The following is a 24,612-nucleotide window of genomic DNA, read 5'->3' as shown; positions in this document are numbered from 1 at the left end:
GGCCAGATATCTGAAAGTTAGCATGCTAACAGCAACTGTAAGGCACTGAACTTAAAAAACATCATTACCTCCGGTTAGCATGTCAGGTTCAGTCTCAGTGCTAACATGGTTGCTAGACTTCACTTCTACTCTGTTGTTGCCTACTCACCATTTAAGACCTCCTAACCTTTTACTGGACTAATGATCATATTTGTGTACTTCATTGGACATACAAAATGCCTCTGTATGCTAGTCCATGAAATAATAGAACCACACTGGTTCACCGGCGTGGTTCCCGTGCGGGAGACCAGAGTTCAGTTCCTCCAGGGGACGAATATTAACATCAGTTGGGTCCTTAGGCGAGACCCTTAACGCTACTGCCTAACCACTGTAAATTGCTTTGGATAAAAGCATTTGCTCAATAACTGTAATGTAACACTGAGTCCTCCACACCAATCATCAGAGATCAGGCTACGTCCCAGCTACCTAACTGAGATCAATCTTCATTAAAAGTTGAGAAAACAGTTAGTACTGGCCACTTACTTCTTTATAACTTTAGTTGCTTTAGAAGGAAGTGTAAAAGTTGTAAAGTCTTGTAATATCCTTCAATATTAGCCACAAAACAAAACAATAACCCAAACGGCTCCGGTCTACCTCCACTCCTTAATCCAGAGCTACACTCCCTCTCCACAGTTAATCTGCCAGTGAAAGACGCCTAGCACACCCACCACAAGGTAGCACAAAACCAGTAGCTAGACTCTTCACCTCTGTTGTTCCCCGGTGGTGGAGCAATCTACCGAACTCCATCCGATCCGCAGAGTCCTTTTCAGTGCAAAATAAAGACTCAGTTATTTAAGGAGCATTTCCACACTTAGCTTAACTCTTCTACTCAACAGAATGAGTTAGAAAGATTTGTCCAGCTCTTTGGCTCAATTAAGTACTGAATAAGCTGCGTGCACTTATGCCCAAGATTATGTTGTTTGATGAAAACCACTTAGTTATGACGTCCCATCGTTTGAATTCTTGCTTGTGTTGTTCTTACTCTCAAAGAAGAGTCGCTTCAGATAAAAGTGTCTGCTAAATGACTGTAGAGTAGAATATGTTATGATAACACTCTTTTCTATGGTTGAAATTTTACATTATACAGTATCTCATTGAGAGCCTGGTAAATGATACATGTTGCAACATGTTGCTGTTGCATCATGTCAGAAACTGAACCATAAATAACAAGTTTGATTACCTTACCATAACGATTCAGTATTTCTACCCACTGAATTAATGGCAGCATTTAGCAGCCTGTACACACTCGTAAGTGTTAACTATACTATGACAGAAAAAAGAATACATGCCACTGTCCTGCAGGTTTTAGGCCCAGTAACACTTTTTACCAGAACCTTACATCTGGTCAAACTGGTCCCTACACTGCCCCTACTGGTTACCCACATATTTCATCTTGCAAACGCATAATGTTGATTCTGGAGAACGTGCACAGACGACGCTTTAAGCTAAGGCTGGATACGCAAGCTAGATAATCATGCCTTCGTGTAATTTACAGCAACTACATTTTTTGGCCTTTGCTGTTTTCATGCAACCCTACAGTACTGTATATTGTATTTAGTAGGGGAGGCATTACTGTTTTTAATGTCTCTCAGACATGGTAAGGGTGTGCATCACAAGTTTGATCATGGTATTATACGGATTGATTTAACGTTTACTGATAGCACAGTGATATTTATAGCCTCATTTATATTTATATCTTTGGATTAGATTCATACAGGATCCAGAAATCAACATAAGATGATATCAGATACTGATTTAACACAATCACTTCCATTCATATCAAATCACAACAACTAAAATAATAAAACCTGATTTTCTTCCTGAGTTCAGTCAGACATTTTAACCAAAATCAGTCTTTTTTTTTAACAAAAACAGACTGAACCACTTTCTGAATGTTAAGCCTGAAAATGTTCACATCAATGACAAGAAAACTGACAGAATAAATGTCTCTTTGTAGACGGGAAATCAGGATATAGTGTAAGCTTTACTCAATGTTTGATATTTTTCATTTGGATTTATTTTCTTGGATCACTGATAATTAAATCAATGACCAAAAGTAATTGCGGATGAGTAGAAAAATGCTTTCCTTTTATTACTCTTGTCCTCTTTTCCTCTCCAGATGAAGCTCTGTCTGAGAACTTTCTGGACTACAAGAACCGAGGCATCAATGGATCTCACAAGGGTCAGATAGTCTGGAAAATTGATTCCAGTTCCCACTTCAGTGGCTGTAAGTAAGAAGGAAAAAACAGCTTTGGTCTGTTGTGATTGAGCAGAATAGTTTCTTCGTAGGTAGAGTTAAAGCATAAATAGCTGATTTTTATGTTTTTATATGTTGAATAAATCATTTTCCAGCTTAAACAGATTTTAGCTGCTATTTTATTTATATTTTGCCTCTTTTTGATTTGGGTTGAAAAATGTCAAAACAGAAGATTGTAAGAATGTTCCAGAGTGTTCATTAGGGTGTTCGTAGAAAGATACAAAGATTTATGAATGCCACTATCTTTGTAAAAAATTTGTACGTAGGATTCAGAACAAAGTTGTTTGTAATGTTGGAGAATGAGGCCCACTGATCCCAAACACAGCAGCAGATCCACAACAGAAGGATCGAATAAGAAAAGAATCAAGGTGTTGACATGATCCAGTCAAAGTTCAGACCTCAGGGATTGAAATGCTGTGGTGAGACCTACAGAAGCCAGCGCCTTAAACCTTGATGAACTGAAGCAACGATGGAAAGAAAAATGGCCCAAAGCTCCTCCATAACCACGAGTTAGAGGCTATATCATTTTAAGACTCAGGATAAACCACATATTACTGAATTATCACACTTTTTTCATAACTGAATGTAGACAGAAGTTCTCTCCGTTGTGTGAGATGATTTTTATTTTCCTTGACAACAAACAAAATATTGCCTGAGAGGCCACAGTGCTGCAGCAGCCTCTGGAGGAGCAACAGAGGAACATCATCAGAAGGATGGAGGCAACACCAGAGCAGGGAAACACTCACAAATGGTGCACAACTGCTGCGTTTAGGGACTTGGGGAATTGTGTGTATGAAATAGAGAGAGAGAGAGTGAATGTGTGCATACGCATAAAAAAAGATTATTCATACCCGCTGTAATGCATGCAGGTGTTTCTGCTTACAGTAGTAACACCACATTCTACATCACAGGTGGAGAGACCTTCTGCAGAGACTCAAGCTTGAAATAACTCAGTGTTATGTTAAGCTGGGCCAACTATTTAAGTTCCCCAAGTCACCACAGCAGAGCTCTGAGATGCTATTTAAACCTGTACAAATACCACAGTTTTACACTGCTACAGCTTCACAAACATGGGTTATACTAAGATAAAAATTCTGCTACTCATTCTAATCTAAATACATCATCTAGTGGACGGGATTATCGCTCATTATATTTAAATCATTGTGTTAGTTTTACAAAAAACAGCTCCTGTCCTGAGCTTTGACCCGGAAGGAAACGAAGAACCTGGTAACAGCACAGCCGACAAACTGTTTAGTTCACCACCCCTCATGGTACCAGTTCACTGCAAGCTTCATTGGGTTTTGTTGGTTTCGTGTTGAACAGTAGTCTATTTACTTGGCCAGCATGAGCTGTTACCACAGTTTGTCTTAGCTGAGCCTGTAAATACACAGGCAGTCAACTGAAAATATAAACTGCTCCTCATTATTTACCAGATAAACACTACAGAATCACATTTGTTTGAGGACCTGAAGACAACAACCTTTCAACACTGGTTTGCACGCTTGTCCCTACAGAGACATGGGAGCAATATGGGGTAAATAATGAGGATCAGTTAATGCGGGAGATTTTTTTGGCCCACTTTGGCCCCTTAGTACCAGCGTGGCCTGGTTTAACCACCACACCCTACCTGAGTATTGTTGCTGACCATGTCCATCCCTTTATGACCATAGTGGAGCATCTTCTGATGCTACTTCCAGCAGGATAAAGCACCACGTCACAAAGCTCAGATCATCTTCACCTGCTTTCTAGAACATGACGATGAGTTCACTGGATGCCAAGAAAATATCCCCCACACCATTACTGACAGGAGTTACACCCGGTGTGGTCTTCTGCTGCTGCAGCCCATCTCTTCCAGGTTAGACGTGTTTGACCTTGGTTTGAACTGGTCCTTATTTGACTTCCTGTTGCCTTTTTATCGTCTCCAACCAGTCTGTCCATTCTCCTCTGACATCAACTACACATTCTGGTCTCACTGGATATTTTCTCTTCTTCAGACCATTCTCTTTAAACCCTAGAGATGGTTGTGTGAAAATCCCAGTAAATAATCAGACCAACAACCATGCCACATTTAAAGTCACTGAAGGATGTATTCGGGAGACGAGGAGGTAAGACCCAAACCTGACAAACACTGGAGCCGGCTGAAAGACTGTTTATTTTACAAAAAATCTGCAGAAGCAGGCAGATCCAGAAACTAAAGTTACAAAACGTAAACCAAAATGACTGGATGGATGGACGAGGAGGAGCAACACTGACTGACTGATTGAATGACTGACACGAAATGAACTGTGAACAAATGAAAACCTGGAGCATAAATACTGACGGACTGATGACAAACAAGAAGCAGGTATGAGCATTATTACCTACCAGAATCAGGGAACATGTAGTAAGTAAGTAAACTGAATACACAAGAGGAGAATTTCTTCAAAATAAAGTTTTGTGGATTCTACAGACTGTTCCCTGCAGAGATCAACAAGAAAATATTCAGAGAAACTGCCGTGACTCCTGGTTGAAGATGGACTGAAGCAAGTAGAAAACTGCGCTGTGGTGTGACAAATTCTTAATTATAAACTTGTTTGTCTGATATTAATATTTTTAAAGAGAATGGAAAGATTGCAGAAACATATATCTGTTTACACCACAGAGACCATGCTGCAGGATTTTTAACTCATTCAGCTTCCATAAAGTGTTGCTGAAATTTCCCTCCTCATGTTGGAGTGTTTCTGTCAAAACAAACCAACGAACATGGAGCTTTGCTCTGACCTTAATCTGCCTGTGCCCCCCAGCCCTTTTGTCTTTTGCTCTGGCTCTCTTGTTTTGGACCACAAGTGATTATTGACTTGTCACAGCTTACAAATTAAGTCATGTCAGCACCACAGAAAAATCTTTATGTGCTTAAATATGCTGCTTTGACTTATCTCATTATAAAAAAAATGAGGGTTTGCAGAATGTTGAATCAAACACTGATCATTGATTAATGACTTTGTGGATTCTGAAATGCAGGTTTAGGTTTGTGAATCATACAAAGGAAATGTCTGCACTGCTCTTTACTTGAATGAAAGACATGGAGTAAAAGTCATTGGGTTTTTTTTTTTTTTTTGCTTCCACAGCTGAGACCCAGGTCTGCTTCAGGTACTACCACGGTGTCACCGGAGCCCTGAGGGCCACCACGCCCAGCGTAACCATCAAGAAGATCTGCGCACCTGTAAGTGTCCCTACACCTGCTTTCTGATTTTCACTTTGCATTTTTCATGTAATCATGAGGTCTCAGAGGGAACTGCAGTTTGCCCATTAATGCTCATTTCCATCAGTCAAACTTAAAAACCACAGAAAATATCGCAGCTGCAGCTACATCCACCACAGAGCAGCGCTGCGCCTGAAGACACTGAACTTCAGACATGTCAAAGGGCTGATTATTGAGTATAATGATGGAGGTACCGCTGCAGTTATGTGTGGCAGAAATGTGGAAGAGGCCAGAAGAAAGAAAGAGCAGGAGAGCTAATTCCTCTTAACTCTGAGTTAAATCCACTCCTGAAGGAAGGAATGCAAGTATTCACATTTGTTGCTGGTGGGTTAAAACCAGGTTGTAAGTAGAGCTTCAAAACTGCAAAAAAGACATAAAAAATAGAGAGTAGGCAATTTATTGCAAACTGCATGGCTGTTAACCAGCTGATGAACAGTGTAGGACCATCACCTTAAAAAGTAAAAAATACTGCACAACAATCTGGCTTCTGTGAAATTTTCTATTTGCATTTACACTGTTAAGACTTCCTGTTAGCAAAGACAAAAAGACTTTCTGTCTTTTGACATGGGAGGATTGTTGAGCTGCACAAGCAAGGCCTCTTGTAACGCGCTGCTGCTGCAGGTTGAGTGCTGTAAATACTAATATATTTTTTTTCACTTTATTAATCAAATTAGTAATTTCACCCATCTCAGTGGGTTAGACATATAAATATGTCTGTGTGTGTGTGTGTGTGCGTGTATGTATGTTTAAGGCTCCTCTTGAAAATTAATTTATTTTAATCAGTATTTATTTTGAATTTTGGAATTTACGTAATCTTGCTGGACTTGACCGGAGGGGACAGAAAAAATAGGAAAATAGTGAAAAGAAGTACAAGGTCAAGTAGAAAAAATAATGAGGAGGCAAAGATACAACAGATTCAGTAGAACCTAACACAGCTGCTACACCTGCACACAAAACCAACAGAGGATTTCTTACAGCTTTTACAGGTAAACTAAGCTGACAATCATCAGGAGTTCCTAAAAAGAAATAACCAAGAAAAAAAAAACAAAAAAATAAACATATCACAACAACAACCAAAGAAACACACCAAGAAAAACCTAAACGAGTGTCTCTTAGTCTATAAGCCTACTGGACGACTCATTGACTGTCAGCATGCAGAGGATGAGGAATGAGGAGTGATCAGAGATGAGTGTGATCCTGCAAATGTGACCACGCCTCTACGGAGGCTAGAAGCAGACTAGGGTGGCCCAGAGACCCGGGCGATCAGCAGCAATCCCAAAGCCCAAACCCAAGCCACCCCACCCAGAAGACAACCCCAGACCCACCCAGAGGGCAGCAGAGGAAGGCTCTAACCAGAGCCCCCTGCGGTCACAGGGCACAGGCCTGCACCACTTCAAGGAGGATCAGGTCCCACCAGGCAACCACCCGGTCTGGGCCACCACCCCAAAGTTTTGGCCGCACACTCCGGGAACCAGGCCACCATCAACCACTCCCCCATTCCTCCCCTTAAATCTAGTGCTGCAGTCATCGTAATGAAGCCCAGGACCACGTCTTCCTCTCTGCCATGGATTTCCAGTCGGTGTTCATCTCCATCGTCTACTGGCATCCATAAAGGAACTCATGAGCTCTGAGGCTTTTGATTGTAGTGTTTTAAAAAAGCATTACCCACTTTCCAACCCTACTGCTGACCCGACTGGTGCTGTTAATTTTTATTCAAGGCTGGTGACTGTAAAGCTATAAGTCCACAAGGCATAACTTCTTCATCAGACTCTGTTATCTTAAACTTTCAATAAGTCGCCAGAAAGCTCCCAATCACTGGATGAGGCAGTCATTCTTTTAACTAACATGGTGATAAGTTACTGATTGCCCTTTCAAAGCCTATGAGTCACCTCCCTGTTATCAGCAGGATTAAATTTCCATGTTTGCCTTCACATTTTGCTGCTGTCGGCCCTGCAAAATGCTGATGAACCCAGAACCTGATCTGTACTTTCTTCCTGAGGACAAAGGAACAAAAATAACCCCTACAGGATAGACAGGAAGACAGGAAGGGGGAGTGAGCAAGCAGAGATATCAGAAATCAGTCCAGGTAAGCCTCTGGTTTTTAGAGTCCTGAGGTGGATGGCGCTAGCGGCTCTTCGTCAGGAGATGAAGGAGGAGATGGAGAGACGGGACAGTAGGAGAGAGAGGTTTATCTGTACTGACTGGTTCTTACTTTAGCTGCCCGGAGTCCGTCAGGTGCTGCAGCAAGACCAGATTGAGTAGTTTGCATGTGTGTGATGGACGGCATGTGTCTCCAGCTGGGACTGTTGTTTCCCAGTCATCCTGAAAGAAGGAGAGGGAGGAAGATGAAGCTCAGCTGGATAGCCTGGGTAAACGTAAGATTCTCTCCGTCCACATCTTTCTCATTCTGTCAGTCATGTCTCTGAGTTTTACAGCTGTTACAGAGTAGAAATGCTGAGTCAGTTAAGCTGGGATCTGGTAGAATACTGATGGTCCTTCTGACACGCTGCTGTAGCATGATATTAATGATCAAACACAGCTTTACAAGTAAACACCCCTCAGTATCATCACTTTCCATAAAGGATCATGTCTGAAACATATCCGGGCAACTTGCACACGGAACTAAAACAAGTACATATGTAGGGAAGAGTTATTCTCTCCCAAAAAATAGATTAAGGGATCCTTGCTGAATGTCTGTGGTGGTGGAAAAAATGACCAAGGAGTCATTGTGGAGGACGTCTCACCAGCCCGTAAAGCATGACGTTACAAAGTTACAGAGAGAGGAGATAATATGTCCACCACCTGCAGGAAAACCTTCAGCTTTATACACTAAAGATATGTGTACAGTAGTTGGTTAAATGACTTTAATGTTTACATGCCATTGGAATGAAGTGTTATTGTGTCATTTGCAATGTTCCAGTTGTACACAAATCGGGTTGGGTTTACAGTAAACATGGGATTTATGGCTCTTTGAAGGGAGCCGGATCTTAAAGGAGCCATTCCATTTAAAAGACTGGCTCGTTCTTCTTTTAGTTTTTAATTTAATGAGAGTTAACTCATATTTTTTATCAAGGAAATAATCACTGATATCACTTATAAGTTACCGTTTGGATCAGAATAATTCAAACTTAAACACCCCTTAGAATGTTGGTGGGAATTATTCTGAAATATTGGTTATAATTTTTATTTGGTTTGTAATGTTCACTTCCCCATGCTTTTAGTAACGCAAACAAATTCACATAAAAGAAGGACAATAGGTAATAAAAATAAGTGCCTATGTAAAATTTACAAGATAAAAAAAATACAGGAAAAATAGAAATAAAAATAGAACCCCAGTGACATGAGTACAAATTTTAGTTAACATTTTGGATAGAACTCAGTATTTGTTTCCGAACAATACTTTCTGTCCATAGATGCATTCATGTGAATGGAGCATGTTGGACATCATGTTGGTGAAGGCAGCGTGCATAAATTGTAGATAAAAAAGGACAACTTGCAAACAAACGGCTTGCAACCAGTTCCCATCATTCATTTAAAAGAGCCGTTCAAAAGAATCGAGTCATTCATGAACGTCACATCTCTAGTAACACGAGTAAAGCAGCATTTACTTACCGTGACGTTGTGTGGGTGAGAAAAACGAAAAAGTCTCCAACTTCTTTGATGGATAGTTTTACTGTTCAAACATCATTTCTCTGACAATAAAGCAAGAAAGTCTCTAATCATGACATCCCTGGACAGTCTCAAAAAGTGAGGTTCACATTTTTGGTCCAGCGCTGAACTCACCATAAATCCAGCAAATGTTTGGGTGGAGCCAGGTTAGCTCTTCTCCTGCTTCCACCCTCTGCTTAGCTAAGATGCTACAGACTTTCACATGCACACATGACTTTTTCACTTTAGAAACATTGATTACATGTTTGTGTATTTTTGTAGAATTGTGCCTTTCAGTTCACTTTTTTGATGGAAGTTATTCATTTGAAATTTGAGACTTGAACACAGTCGATTTCAATCCAATTCATTGCAGTCCAGGTTTAATCCAGTTAAAATAAATCCACTATATGATTCATAACAACTGTGTTTATATAAGCCAATTTATAAAAACTCATGACAGAGCTAAGGAAACCATCAGATGTCATTAAATCTTCTCCTTGATCCAATCTTTTATCCTGAGCTGCACAAAGAGACAGTGAAGAAGAAAACGCTCCATCAGAACCACAATCAGGAAAGACGTCCATCTGCCTGGGCTGGTTAGGGATGGAGAGGACAAGGAAGAGGGGTCAACAAGCAGCATTACTCTAAGCCAGGGATTACTGCTGAGAAAGGAAAAGAAAAACAAATTAATTTGGCCTGTAAAGGGATGGCTAAACGTCACGAAGCCAGACTTAACTGTAAGATTTATCAAAAAGGCTCCCAGTTTAGCTTCCTCAAGCTGGCTCTACAGAGAGGGGCCTGAATACTGAAGGTTCTGCCTCCCATTCTGCTTTTAGAAACTCCACAAGTTCAGATTGTTTATGTCATGCAGTAAATATACTGGTGTTTATCTCTTTGTTGTTGTCGTGTTTGAGCAAAAATATCAGATATAGGCCAAGAACAAATGCAGAATATAAAAATAGCTGTGTGAAGTTGCAGGAACCTAACCCAGCTGTACGCTCATGAAAGCCAACAAGTACAACAACAACAGAAAGCACCAGCCCTGTAACCGTGTCTGAGTGGTGGATGGTCGATGGTGGTGTTTCCCAAACCTACCCCCACCACAACTACTCAGCTCTCAGGTGCTCACTGTGCAGCTGCAGTTACTGAGTTAGATCACGCTGCCGCTGTCTTTGAAACACACTGGCTGCAGTAAAATGTCTTCCACACCCTCACACAGAGGGTGGAGTATCAGCGTATATGATCTGTAATCAAATGAGGGTCCACTTTATAAATGTAATCTGTCTTTTTCAGGCTCGTCAGCCAGGAAGGCTGATCTTTATCGTGGAAAATCCTTCTGATTTCATGTCCTTTAAGATTTTTGCATCACTTGAAGAACCCTCATAAGTTTGTCCTGTTATATATTTTAGGTGCTTTAGTGTTTGGTCTCAAGAGGAGCTGGGTTCAAGAGATTATGCAGTTGATATTTGGCTTTTCTGTGAGATAAGAATCATTGAGGAAAGCAACAAAGGAACTTCTCTGTGAATCCGCTCAGCACGACAGATTAGCATGTCATTAAAATAAACTGGTTCAGACATCTGTCATTTCCTTTATCCCTTTATCTTTTTGTTTTCACCGCCAGTTTGCTTTTTACACCGCTGTTTCCATCCAGTTGCAGTAGCATTCAGATGCGTCATTTTTGCATTCATCTTGGCAGACTGACAAAAAGAACTTCTCTCTTGTCAGTAAAATATCAACTTTCATGCATTTTTAAATCTTTGCTAAAATAAACTACATTTTTGTCCTATTAATGCCATAGTGTGGATGTTTTCTGGTCAGTTTATTGTCTTTGTTAATTTAATAACATTTTATGTCTCAAATTGTTATGAAAATGTAGAATATATTTTATTTTCTTTACTAATTATCTTTTTTTTTTTTTTAGCTAAAGCCAGCCAAAGTCAACAGCATCACCTTGATTTCCTCTTTATAGCGCTAACAACATTAGCTGTGTTAGCATACCAGATCCTATGCAGGTGGCATTAAGCTCCATTTTAAGCAGGACAATGCTCCTCTCCACAACTTTTTCTTTAACCTTCTTCTCAACTTCATTTGTTCGTCTCAGCACCCTGGTTATGGCTAGCTTTATACAAGACCTGTGGCTTTTCACCACTAGTTTCTGTCCACCTGCGTCAGCAAGATTTACATCCCTTTGGTCCCGATGGGATCTCCATAGGAACCCAGTCGTAATTGTTCATTGTTTGTGTGTGTGTGTGTGTGTTTTAGTCTCATGAAAAAAATAATAAAAGAAAAATCAGTTTTTCTGAAATAGTACCATAACAAAAGCAATAGATCATTTATAAAATTTGTTCTTCGGAATTAATGATAAAACAAATTTACACTATATATGTACATATATACATATATATATATATATATATATATATATATATATATGTACATATATATATACATATATATATATATATATATATATATATATATATATATATATATGTACATATATATATATATATATATATATATATATATATATATATATATATATATGTACATATATATATATATATATATATATATATATATATATATGTACATATATATATATATATATATATATATATATATATATATATATATATATATATATTAGTGCTGGGCAACGATTAAAATTTTTAATCGCGATTAATCACATGACACGCTGCGATTAATCGCAAAATGTCTCTTTCCTTTAAAAAAGGCCTACAGCTATAAAAAGAAAATGCAGTAAGTTTTGGTTTACAAACACTAAATCAGGGGTCTCCAACCTGCAACTCTGGAGCTGCAAGTGTCTCTCTGGACCTTCCACAATGCCTCTAAATACGTGGCTAAAATATTTTTTTAAATCTATCTTTCTTGTCATTAGGTTGAAAACTATGGACTTTTTTTTTTTTTCCTTTCTTTTACATCATTTTCCACAAATATTTACATTCCTTAGCAGAAAGTATGTCAATCCTCTTTTTTATGTAAAGGTTTTATGTTTTTCTTTATTATAAAACCTTAAAAATGGAAATAAAAATGTGGTTCTTCAAAAATAACAAACCTATGGTGGCTCTTAATTAAAAATATATATTAAGTTGCCTTTTTGAAAAGTCTTGTAACATTTGCGTCTCTAAAGGAGTTTTATTTAGCTGGCTGAGGGAAAAATGTCTCTTTGGATTGAAAAGGTTGCAGACCCCTGAACTAAACACATAAACAGGTTTAGCAGCAGTTTTCTCTTTAAACAGCAACAGTTAAAATATTTCTTCATATACATTTATAAAATCAAATATTTATGAGAAAGAAGGATGAAATGTTCAGGATTTACTAACTAAAAGGTAAAAAGTCAGCAGGATAAATTTAAAGCTGTGAAGCTGCTTCCTTCTAAACACAGAAGGAACAATATGTGATGAATATCAGCATCAGGTGAACAGACAGAAAGCAGGATGAGAATCTCACAGCTTCTAGATGGTGAGGAGAGAGAAATATTCACAATATGCACAATAACTTCCATCCATGCACCTTCACTGCTTCATTATCCAGATTTCTGGATATAAATTCTCTAAACTTTAATTTTCAGCCTCCGCTACCGGGAGTTAAGGGTTAACATCTCGTTTCCAGGTGTAGCGTCAGGTCTGTAGATGTAACTGTAAACATGTGTGGTATCCACAGAAAGTCCAGAATCTCAGCTACCAGCTCAGTAAAACCATTTCTATCACCACCAAACACAGTTAAGACAACAAATTATTTAAAGAGCAGCTACACAAAGTCCGAAAAATATGTAAACACAAATTATGTCTCCCCATGTCCACCCCACGGCATGAACACGAACAAACGACTCCTCTACTGAAAGATCACATCTCACAGATTCCACAGCTGGAAGTTTCATCTCGCTATGACCAAGATTCACCGAACCAGAGGCAGAAGAAGGCTCGATTTATGCTTCACGTTTTTAAAAGTCAGAAAGCATGTCTTACCTTTGCTGTCTTGCATAAATTAAAACCGCATTTATTAAAAAAATAATAATAAAAAAGTTTTCCATCCAAAAATTACGATGTTCTGTCCATCTGCATGTTTTTTGACAAAGAGAAACGTTGATTCTTTTTTTCTTCTTCCTGTTCCAGACAGAAAACGTCTCTTTATTTTAATAAACCCGCTCTCTCCTGATCACGGCAGACGCATCGCTGCAGCAGGGAAGGGAGACATGGACGCCATGTTTCTGTCATCAAAGCCAGCGGCCAGCAGAAAAAAAAAAAAAAATTACGCGCGATTAAAAAAATTAATGGCGTTAATTAAGCGTTGCGTTAACACGCCCAGCACTAATATATATATATATATATATATATATATATATATATATATATATATATCTTATCAGACACTATGCACTGTAAATATTGTGAAGATTTGCAATTAAAAAATATAGAAATGATTATCAATAAAATGTCTTATATTTATAGTTTCTAAAAGATTTAATAGGTGTTTTAAAAGGTGGTTACATATGGATAAAACAAACAGAGGAAATGATCCTTTATTTGAGAAACTGAAGACATGTGCTTAATGAGTCAGAACGAGGCTTTTAAGATATCCTGACCATCTTTTCTCAGAATTTCCTGACTATGAACGTAGGAACATCGTGGAAAATGTTTCCATTGCGTGGTTTAGCTGACACAACACAGCAGTATTTACTCCTCTTCATCCTCTCTCCCCCGCATTCCCCATCTTCCTCCTCTTCCTGGCCAAAGAATCAATGTCAGGATAATGAAGACAGGGTATTGATTGCAGGACGCCGTTGGCCTCTCTGAAACTGGGCTTTAAAAACACACAGCTGAAATGAGAAGGGCTCCACTGTGAAACATACCGTACATGTATATTTTGTCAGGTTTCCTCCCTGTTGTGTGTTTTTACTGTTTTACTGTTATTTGGCTGCGATGGCCCACTTTCCTCATCATTAAAAATTCATTTTACAGAAGTGAAAAGCAGATGATGGTGTACTGGAGCTGCAGCGATTAAGTGTGTTTTTTTGCTCTTGAGTTTACTGAGTAGTTCTCCCCTCTTCATGTCTGTTTGTGTTATCAGGTGTTAAAGCCGGTTGTTAGTCCGGAAGTAAACCATGGACTGGGAAACAGGAGACTCATTAACTTTTCCCTCTCAGGTAAGCTGCTATCACCTGTCTCCTCATATGACCCTGTCCTTGTTCTGCAGCCCAAAGCATGAACATGATCTGACTGCACTAAAACCTACTTTTACACACCCTTAAATTAACCAATGTAGGTTAGGTCTAGTCAAGTGGACTGTGTTTATGCATCTAGAGTGTTCATAACTAACAGCCCTTCCACTCAATATGTATTACAGATTTAACTAAACCCATCTGTACTTCGTTGCTTTTTAGTTTGCTGTTTACCTTGTAAAATATAACTTTTGATCAATTGGCAGTAAAACCTGGAGACAAGTTGATCTGGTGCACCAGATTGTTTATGACAAAGAGCTGTGTGGGAAGTTGTAGCTGGAAGGTGTTTGGACCATCGACTGTATAACAAAGTGGGTCCAGCCAATCAGATCAGAGGAGCTGAGATTGTCGAACTAAATTCTTTTTAAACCTGGGAACCGCGGCCTGAATCATCTGGCATGGTGATCCTTCATTGCTGCCCTACATGCTAGACAGGCACGAAAAGACCGAAGATGACCTTGCTAGTACCAGGCTGGGCCCCCTTAACCTTCAGAACTGCCTTAACTCTTGGTGTCATAGATTTGTCAAGATGTTAGAAACATTCCTCAAAGATTTTGCTTCATATTGACATGACAGCACACAGTTGCTGCATCCATGATGAGAATCTCCCAAAGCTGCTCTACTCGACTGAGATCTGGTGGCTGTGGAGGTCGTTGGAGTCCAGTGAACTCATCGTCATGTTCTAGAAAGCAGGTGGAGATGATCTGAGCTTTGTGACATGGTGACAATACTGAGACTGTGGTGGTTAAACCAGGCCACGTTGGTACTAATGGCCCAAAGTGGGCCAAGAAAATATCCCCCCACCATTACACCAGCAGCAGCCTGAAGCGTTGATCCAAGGCAGGATGGATCCATGTTTTCATGATGTTTCCACCAAAGTCTAGCATCTGAATTTGAAGCTGAAATGGAGACTCATCAGACCAGCAACGTTTCTCCATCTTCTATTGTCCAGTGTTGGTGAGTGTGTGTGAATTGTAGCCTCAGTTTTCTGTTCTTAGCTGACAGGAGTTACACCCGGTGTGGTCTTCTGCTGCTGTAGCCCATCTGCTTCAGGGTGTTGTGTGTCCAGAGATGCTGTTCTGCATACTTTGGTTGGAAACAGGGCTTGACATCATGTTGCCTTTCTGTTATTTCCAACCCTTGAGATGGTTGCGTGTGAAAATCCCAGTAGATCAGCAGTTTTTGAAATACTCAGACCAACAACCATGCCATGTTCAGTCACTTAAATCCCCTTTCTTCCTCATTCTGATGCTCAATTTGAACTTCAGCAAGTCGTCTTCACCATGTCCACATGACTTCATGCTTGAAGTCGTTGCCATGTGATTGGCTGATTAGTTATTTGTTTAAACGGGCCGTTGAAGCAGGTTTAAAGAAGAAAGTTGCCGGTGAGTGTCTGTTAGCCTCTTTAGGAGCTGTTGACTGTCATCACACCTAACGGCCACCTGCAGCTGCCAGATTAAGCAGCTGATAGGCTGGAGCCATAACCGATTGGTAGCAGATAGAAAGCTTGACCCTCAGCAGGTTAGAGTCTTGTGTGATCGTGATTAAATTAAGTGCCGTGCTGTTTACTGAAATTCTCCCAAGTGCTTTTGTCATAGAAACCTTGTTTGTTGAGATCGACCTTCTGATTCTGGAGTCTATGCTGACTTCATTCAGATAATTTGGGTTAAACAGAAATGGCTCAGAGCTGAAAGGTTATAAACTTCACATATTTTCAGCCACAGTAGATTTTTTACCTTGTTGTTGCTCTTAATGGCAATTTCAAGCCTATTTTCTTGTTAATAGCATCTTTGTATGTAGGTGCTCGTCGGAAACTTACAGATAAACTCTACAGCTGCAAATCTCTGATAAGAAATCCTCCAATGTGTCAGTTACATGTCAGTCTGAACATGTTTCATTCTTATTTCACAAAACGGCTTCCTTTTCTTTGATGTCTCCATCTTTTAGACCTTCAGGCAGTTGGACTGAAGAAGGGGATGTTCTTCAATCCAGACCCATATCTGAAACTTTCCATCCAGCCTGGAAAGCACAGCATCTTCCCTTCACTGCCACATCACGGCCAGGAGAAACGCTCCGGGGTGGTGTGCAACACAGTCAACCCTCAGTGGAGTGCAGAGGTAGGCCACCCTCTCTCACACACCTGCACTCACCTCATTGATAGATGCCCAGTTTGACCTTGGTTAAACTGCATTATCAGGATTAGGATTTCCTGTCCTCAACAAAACAGTTTTAAACAGTTTTTATGGATTGAAACACTTTGAGAAAGTTTTATGTTCTTGGCCTGAAACCCTAAAACCAGGTCTTGACACAGAAAATTCCTTCGTACCCTTTATATTTTTTGTATAATGATCATGTCCTGTCAGGTTTGGATACACCAACACACAGTGTCCATATCCCAGTAACACATTAAACTGAGAAAAGGGGATGGCTGGTGTTGTGGGACCAGCGCAGTGTGGACGGCAGATTTGTTTGGTGTGGAACTGATTCTTTGTTCCAGTATGAGCAGGATGGTCAGAGGGCTAAAGGTCTGGAGCTTCTGTTTACAGAAAAGTTGAGCATCTTTTGGGAAGTTATATCAAATGACCACAGAGACCCACAAAAACCTGAAAACAAGGAGGAAGGAACCAGAGAAAACAAAGCGAACCTGAACAGGCTGAAAAGTTTTAGTCCCATTTTATTCAGTGAATTATCTTTTTGTTTCCTTGTGGAAACTACTAGTCATTTATATGTTTTAGATAATATTTATAATAATAGAGCCTGATGCCTTATTCTTATTGAGATTTTAGTTGAGTATACTCCGGTGAATTCAGTCCGGTTCTCTTTCCTTGATATTTAGCATTGTTAGCTAAGATTACAAGCACAAAAGTAGGGTCACCATGAAAAATGTAAATGAAAATAGAATTCACAAATCTCTTCAACTCATATTTTATTCCTAGTAGAACATAAACAACCTATCCCATGCTGAAACCATGGAAATGTGAGCTTATTTTGAATTTGATGACCTGTCTGTAAAAAGTAGTTCCAGGGGGATGTTTAGCATTGCGCAATATCCCCTCTTCCTTTAACAACAGTCTGGGGACATCTGGGAAGTGAGGAGACCAGCTGCTGGAGTTTAAGGAGAGGAATGTTGACCCACTCTGGTGATGTCAGGATTCTAGCTGCTCTACAGTCCTGGATCTTGGTTGCTGGATTTCTGCTTCCATGATGCTCCAGATGTTTAGTATTGGTGAAAGGTCTGGACTGCAGGCAGGCCAGTTCAGCAGCCGGACTCTTCTCCTGTGAAGCCATGCTGCTGTGATGGATGCAGGATGTGGTTCAGCATCATCTTGCTGAAATCTGCAAGGTCTTCCCTGAAAGAGACGTTGTCTGGATGGGAGCAGATGTTGCTCTAAAACCTCCATGTACTTTTCAGCATTGATGGAGCTTCACAGATGTGGAAGCTGCCCACGTCATAGACACTAATGCAACCCCTGAATCCAACCATGGCAATGTAAGAGATGCATGGATGTAAGAGGACAGCGGCGTACAACAATGTTTGCAATGGCCGTATGTAAGGGAGCATAAATGGGTCTTTAGTCTGCAGGATACCGTGTCCATGGTTTCCAGAAAGAATTTCACATTTTGATCCATCTGGTTCAGAGAAGATGGTAATGTTCCTTTATTGTGTTCACATCTGGCTTCTTCTTTGCATGATGGAGCTTTAAGCTGCATTTGTGGATTTCAGGGTGAACTGTGTTCACAGACAGTGATTTATGGAAGCCTTCCTGAGGTCATGCAGTGGTTTCCAGTAGAGAATCATGTCTGGTTTTAATGCAGTGCTGCCTGAGGACCCCAAGATCACTAGCATGCAGTTTTTTCCAATGCACAGAGATTCCTCCTGATTCTCTGAATCATTTGATAATATTATACACTGTAGATGGTGGGATCTTCCAGGTCTTCACAGTTTTGCATTGAGGAACATTTTTCTAAAATGGTTCCACAATTTTTAGACCCAGTTGGTCTCAGATTGGTGAACCTCTGTTCATCTTTACATCTAAGAGACTCTGCCTGAAAGATAAAATCCTCATTTTGTTTCTCATGTGTACAGATAGTTACATGAATCTGATGGAGAATAATTGATTTTACTAAAGATTCCTCTCCATTTTTTAAATACATCTTTCAGTTCATCGTCCCTTAACACACACCTGCCCAGCAGACTACACAGTTCAGAAAAAACGGATGATTGTGTGTTTCTTTGGTGTCAGTAGCAGAGTAAGAGGATCAATGTAATCCATGACAATCACGTTTGCTTTGTGGAAAACAAGATCAGCCAATTGATTTTCTCTTTGAAGACATTTTCTTGGAAAAACCACGTACATTTCTGGAAAGTTAATCTCCAATCAGTCCTGTTGTGGATACAAGAGGGTGGCATCAAGTAGAAAAGGTAACACATAAACACGAAAAAGGACAGCAGAAAATCTGCATTAATACTCCGAGTGCAGATGTTCTTGTCTTTATTTCACATCATTTTATTTACATATATGGGGAAAAGCTGTGCTGTCAGAATTATAATTAGATTTAAATAATTTTGAATGAAATCCTCTGTCAGGGCCACTTCTTTTAATCATCTTGATCAATTTTTCTTTGTTGTTTTGAAGTATTTCTCCTTAATGGCTCATAGTTTCCTGTACAATGTCATTACAGGGAAATGTAAGGTGAGTAATATCACCAGTGTCAGCTCCTGTTATGTAATCCAATAAAGTGTTCCTACAGACTTTTGGTACATCATAACCATCATTCAGATCAACTACTATTCATGTCTCTGCGCTGAATCCAGAAAGAAAAAAGAAAAAAAAGTAGGTTTTTAGTTGGTAGAAAAATCAGCAGTACTTTGCATGAATTCCTCATGTCATCTTTCTATGGCCAAGTCCAGCCTTTAAAACATTAGTTTTAAAGACTGGAACACAACAAATTTAGAGGCACAAGAACCTGTTAAATACATCTGTTGTACAGAAGAACAGAAAAGTGCAGATCTTCAATACTGAAAGCAAAAACACTGTAACTACATGTGCTGGAACATATCACATGTTATCTTCAATCAGAAGCTCTCATGAGGCACTCTGCATGAACAATTAGCCAAGCAGAATTTAATTAACAAACAGGAAACTCTCAGGAACCGAGACAGAAAACTGGACGTTTAACAAGAGAAATGTCCTTTCCTTCTCAGACTGACTAAAGAGCTGTACACAAATAACTTGTTTATATGTGATTTCTAGGATTATCATGACAAATAACTAACAGGAAACATTATAATAAATATTTGTCTTTTAAAAATAGTTCTGAGTAGTAAAGCTCTCGTTCATATTGATACCAAGAGCTACAGCAGCTTTAGCTCCTCTGTGACAACAGCAGCTCAACCAGCATGTGATCCTACATCTCATCCTACAGCTCATCCTACATCTCATCCCGCAGCTCAACCAGCATCTCATCCTACATCTCATCCTGCAGCTCACCCTACATCTCATCCTGCAGCTCACCCTACATCTCATCCTACATCTCATCCTGCAGCTCATCCTACATTTCATCCTGCAGCTCATCCTACATCTCATACAGCAGCTCATCCTGCAGCTCATCCTACATTTCATACTGCAGCTCATCCTACATCTCATCCTACATCTCATCCAGCAGCTCATCCTGCAGCTCATCCTACATTTCATCCTGCAGCTCATCCTACATCTCATCCAGCAGCTCATCCTGCAGCTCATCCTACATCTCATCCTGCAGCTCATCCTACATCTCATCCTACATCTCATCCAGCAGCTCAACCAGCATCTCATCCTACATCTCATCCTGCATCTCACCTACATCTCATCCTGCATCTCATCCTGCATCTCATCCAGCAGCTCATCCTGCATCTCATCCTGCATCTCATCCTGCATCTCATCCTACATCTCATCCAGCAGCTCATCCTGCATCTCATCCTGCATCTCATCCTGCATCTCATCCTACATCTCATCCAGCAGCTCAACCAGCATCTCATCCTACATCTCATCCTACATCTCATCCTGCATCTCACCTACATCTCATCCTGCATCTCATCCTACATCTCATCCTACATCTCATCTTGCATCTCATCCTGCATCTCATCCAGCAGCTCATCCTCCCCCATGACTGCACTGCCGGCCATGCTTCCGGTTCACTATGCTGTTTTTCCACTTTGTTCTGGTCTTCATTTTCCACTGCAGACTCTTTTTTTTCGTGGTGAGAAGATTCTGCTTAAGACCCTGCAGTGTTACAGAAACAGGACACGCAACTTCCTTCTGTAAAAAGTTCAAGCTGAATCCAGTTAATAAACATGCATGCACATCTAATTTCTTGCAATGAGACAAAACAAGTCGAATATTCAAAAAGAAACAAAACAAACAAAAACTACTCAGGTTGTGTTGAGGTGCATGACTCAGTGATCCAGCTTCTCCATCAGGAGTTCCACTTATTTAATATCTGTCTTCTGGTATTTCATGGCTTCATGGTTCGATTGTTACTGGAGATCAGTGGTTTTTACGGTGCTTAAAGTTTCATGTTTTGTAAGTATATGGTGGATAATTTGCTCCTTTTCTTTGTGTGTGTGTGAGCGTGTCTTTCCTTGTTGACATCTTTCAACAACAAGGCAAATCAGAATTATTTATACATCACATTTCATACATAAGGCAACATCATCATAGACAACAGGATACATACCGTTACAATGAATACATCCTCATCGTCATCATCGTCGTCATTATCATCATCGTCAGTCTATATTCAAGCAGAGAGTTTTAAAAAGAAAATCTCTACCTCAATTAAAAGCTTCGTCAATAAAAAGTTTCAAGACCTAATTTACCAGAACCCGGGTTTGGACCAGGATTCAGGTTTTCTAGTAGTTTGTTCCAGATATCAGGAGCAGAAAAACTAAATGTTTACTTTGAACTCTCGGGATAGAAAGCAAACTTTGTCCTGACGTTCTTAAAGGTGTTGGTGGTTCATGTGGCATCAGCAGATCAGATCTATTGTGGACCAGAACCATTCAGAGTCTTGTAGACCAGCAGCAACTGGAGACCAGTGTGAAGATGTGAGAACCAGAGTTACATGTTCTCCTTTGTCTGGTCTTCATTAGGACACGAGCAGCAGCGTTCTGGATGAGTTGCAGTGATTTTTTTTAAAGAAACTTGTAAAAACTCCATTACTAGGGAGACCCCTAAGGAACACAGGGAGAGTTTTATTTTTTGTGTTGCCTCACAAACAAAAACCCTGATAATCTGATATAAACCCAGCACACGGCCCATTAAAGCTGTTTCTATCAGTCTCTTCAGGTGTTTCTGGTCTGCATCTTTCCCTGTCTGCATCAAATTTACATAACAGGCACAGGACATTGTGTCCATGTTAACAGAAGTATTATGCTTTTGTGAAACGTAGTGCTCTAACACATTAATTACAAGTGCAGAGAAAGAGGATTGCCGTAGTCAAAAACTAGACTATAAAGTGCAAATAAACATCAAATTAAACTGTGTCAAAAATGCTGCATAATACGTAAAATAGTTTTCTACTGATCACTGACTTTAGCTTTCTACTTCAAGACTGTTTAGTGGTTGATATTATTAAAAAAAAGCCCAATTATATTCAAAAGAGTTAAAAATATACAAATTATAGGCAGACTCTTTATATCCTTTACAATGCCTCAATGAAGGCATTTACTGATTTTACATTCTGAAAAGAGATCACAGTCAATATAATAATGACTGTATGTTAAAACACCCTGATTTAATTCAAAGAGCCCTATTGTACAGATTAAAGGCCAACTAGTACCTTACACCCACTCCCATACCCTTTGAAGAGGGAATTAGAAGTCATTATAGCAGTTTTTGCTGGATAAAAAGCGATTACAGACCCCACATTGTCACAGAAACGTGACTACCTTGGAATAATCAATTTTTGCTTCTCAAGCACATGTTTATGTGTTTATTCCAAACAACTATATTAAGCCAACATACTGTTAAATTCTCCAAAATCTAAATAAAAATTAACACATAAAATTATCCCTTCATTTTGTTTGGCTGGATGGCTTGACTGACTGACTGGGCTTTTTTTGGTAGGCAGTATACATTAAATACGCTAGTCGAAAGCTAGTCAGTGATGGTGTTTTGCACCAGTAGAAAACTATTTTACGTATTGTGCAGCATTTTAGACACAATTAACAATGACTTAATTTGTATTAATAAATGGTAATAAGCAGTTAAATGAGTAATGGTCATGAAAATGAATGGAAATTTCAGTTTATTTAATAAATCATATCATTTGCAATTTAGATTCTAAACACAAGCATTGAGCAAAACCAAGCGGCAAACTCCTCCAGTAAAATGTGAAGCCTATGCCGGAGTGCAAAAAATTGCAGTTCACCCCTCATCCGCTAGGGGCTGGCTCCAAAACAGAGCAAATCCCCAAAGACTCCCATGTTAAAAAGACCAACTTTACAGCAGAAATAAACATGTTTAAAGCCTGGTACAAAAAAAACATTTTAGGATTAATAGGTCAAGTTTACCTTCATGACAACTGTGAGGGGGGTGAATCTTTTTCTAACTCATCCATCTGGATGTTATTTAATCTTGAAATTCAGCATAATTAGGGGCGTGTCCTTTTGATTGACAGGTATCCAATATACGCAGAAAGAAGAAAGAGTGTAGCACAAACGCCTACATCCATTAGCTGGTTAGCTACCGTTAGCTTTGGGTTAGCTCGGTTAGCTCTAAGCTACAGGCTAAAGGGTGTCAATCATCCAGCCCCACCTTCACAGTCCCCCTCTCAGCTCCACCACTTTGTCCATTTTTGGATGACGACACCCGTGACGCTGCCAAGATGGCGACGGGAACCGCCCAATGAGCTTCAATTCAGCTCTTCAGATGTCATGGAGGCTACACCCATCTTTTATATACAGTCTATGAGCAAAGCACAAGCAGCAAACCTCTTCATCTTTGAGCATACGTTTCACAACAATACACATGGACATAATGTCACATGTATTAGTGTGTTATGTTCATTTGATGCTGAGAGGAACAGATGCAGAGCAGAAACCCCTGAAGAATCAGAGAAGCTGTTCGCACTCCTGTGGCTGTGTAATCAGTTTCTGTCAGATGATGACTTTTTTTGTAAGATAACACATAAAACAAAGCCTTCTGTGTCCCCCAGGGGACACTGGAAACAAATTAAGAATTTTTTTGTATCACACTAAACCATCAGTCTACTCATTCTAGATATGAGCTGAGTGTCATCAGCATAATTATGATGAGATATGTTGTTCCTCTCCAGCATTCAGCTGTTTCACCTCCATCAGAAAGAGATTTTACAGAGTTCTTGCTTTTTTAGTTCAATCTCATGTTGGCTCCATTAAGCAAATGTATGAGCCTCCTAATTTATTCAGGTTTATTTGGTTTGAAATCAGAAAAATGTTCATAGAAATAATGAAAAAGTTGATCACTGCATGAAACACAAAAACCATATTGTGTCACATTTCTGGCATGCAGCTCCACCAACATTTTATTCTTATATCCATCCTTATTTGCTGGCCAAGCAAGAAGCAAACAGAGCTCTGTAGCTGTTTCCCTCCAAACCAACCCATATCTCACACACTGCTGATCCTTTAAGAATTTTTAATTAATGCAGCTTAGAAAATACAGCTTCTAGTGTAGGTAAAAGAGAGAACACGTGCATTGTTTTTCTCCTGCAGCTTGTTTATCTGCAAACATTTCAGTTGAATTTACTGTCTTCACTCTGATCTTACTCATTGTATATTTACTGAGCTGTGTGAGGCCTCCAGTTAAACCCGAAGCAGAGAGCACTGCAGATGACTCAGATTTACAGCCTTACTTGGCTGCTGCTCCATGTTTTCTCAGGATCACACTATCATTTGTGCTGCCATCATTTGGCCTGGAGGATGATTTCTACACAACTGTGACTGACCTGTTATTGAAGTTGTTATTGAAACGGACCTAGTCCTGTAAAAGGACCAGACTGGCAGTTTTGTGTCCGACTGCAGGCTTGGGATGTCCTGACGTACAGTCCCTCAGCAGGCTCATCGATTTAATGCAGCTTCCCTATTGGCAGCCTCTGCTTATTTCTTAGCAACTCCAGTAATGATGGCTGTCCACCATCACCCAGTTCAGGCTGCAGTCC

General features: G+C 39.7%; 1 protein-coding gene across 2 annotated transcripts in view; it reads left to right on the top strand.

Annotated features, from left to right (window-relative positions):
• LOC121629039 (E3 ubiquitin-protein ligase HECW1) overlaps nt 1–24,612 on the top strand; it is an 84,973-nt gene that overhangs the window by 15,641 nt on the left and 44,720 nt on the right. For both annotated transcript variants that reach the window (XM_041968529.1, XM_041968528.1), the window contains exons 4-7: nt 2,159–2,266; nt 5,404–5,498; nt 14,280–14,355; nt 16,378–16,547. In XM_041968529.1, the coding sequence (XP_041824463.1) occupies nt 2,159–2,266; nt 5,404–5,498; nt 14,280–14,355; nt 16,378–16,547 (449 nt within the window). The remainder of the gene's footprint in view (nt 1–2,158; nt 2,267–5,403; nt 5,499–14,279; nt 14,356–16,377; nt 16,548–24,612) is intronic.

Source organism: Melanotaenia boesemani, chromosome 18, assembly GCF_017639745.1.
Source record: "Melanotaenia boesemani isolate fMelBoe1 chromosome 18, fMelBoe1.pri, whole genome shotgun sequence".
NCBI lineage: Eukaryota > Metazoa > Chordata > Actinopteri > Atheriniformes > Melanotaeniidae > Melanotaenia > Melanotaenia boesemani.
Note: the sequence above shows the minus strand (reverse complement) of the source record. Positions and strands in the feature narration are given on the sequence as shown.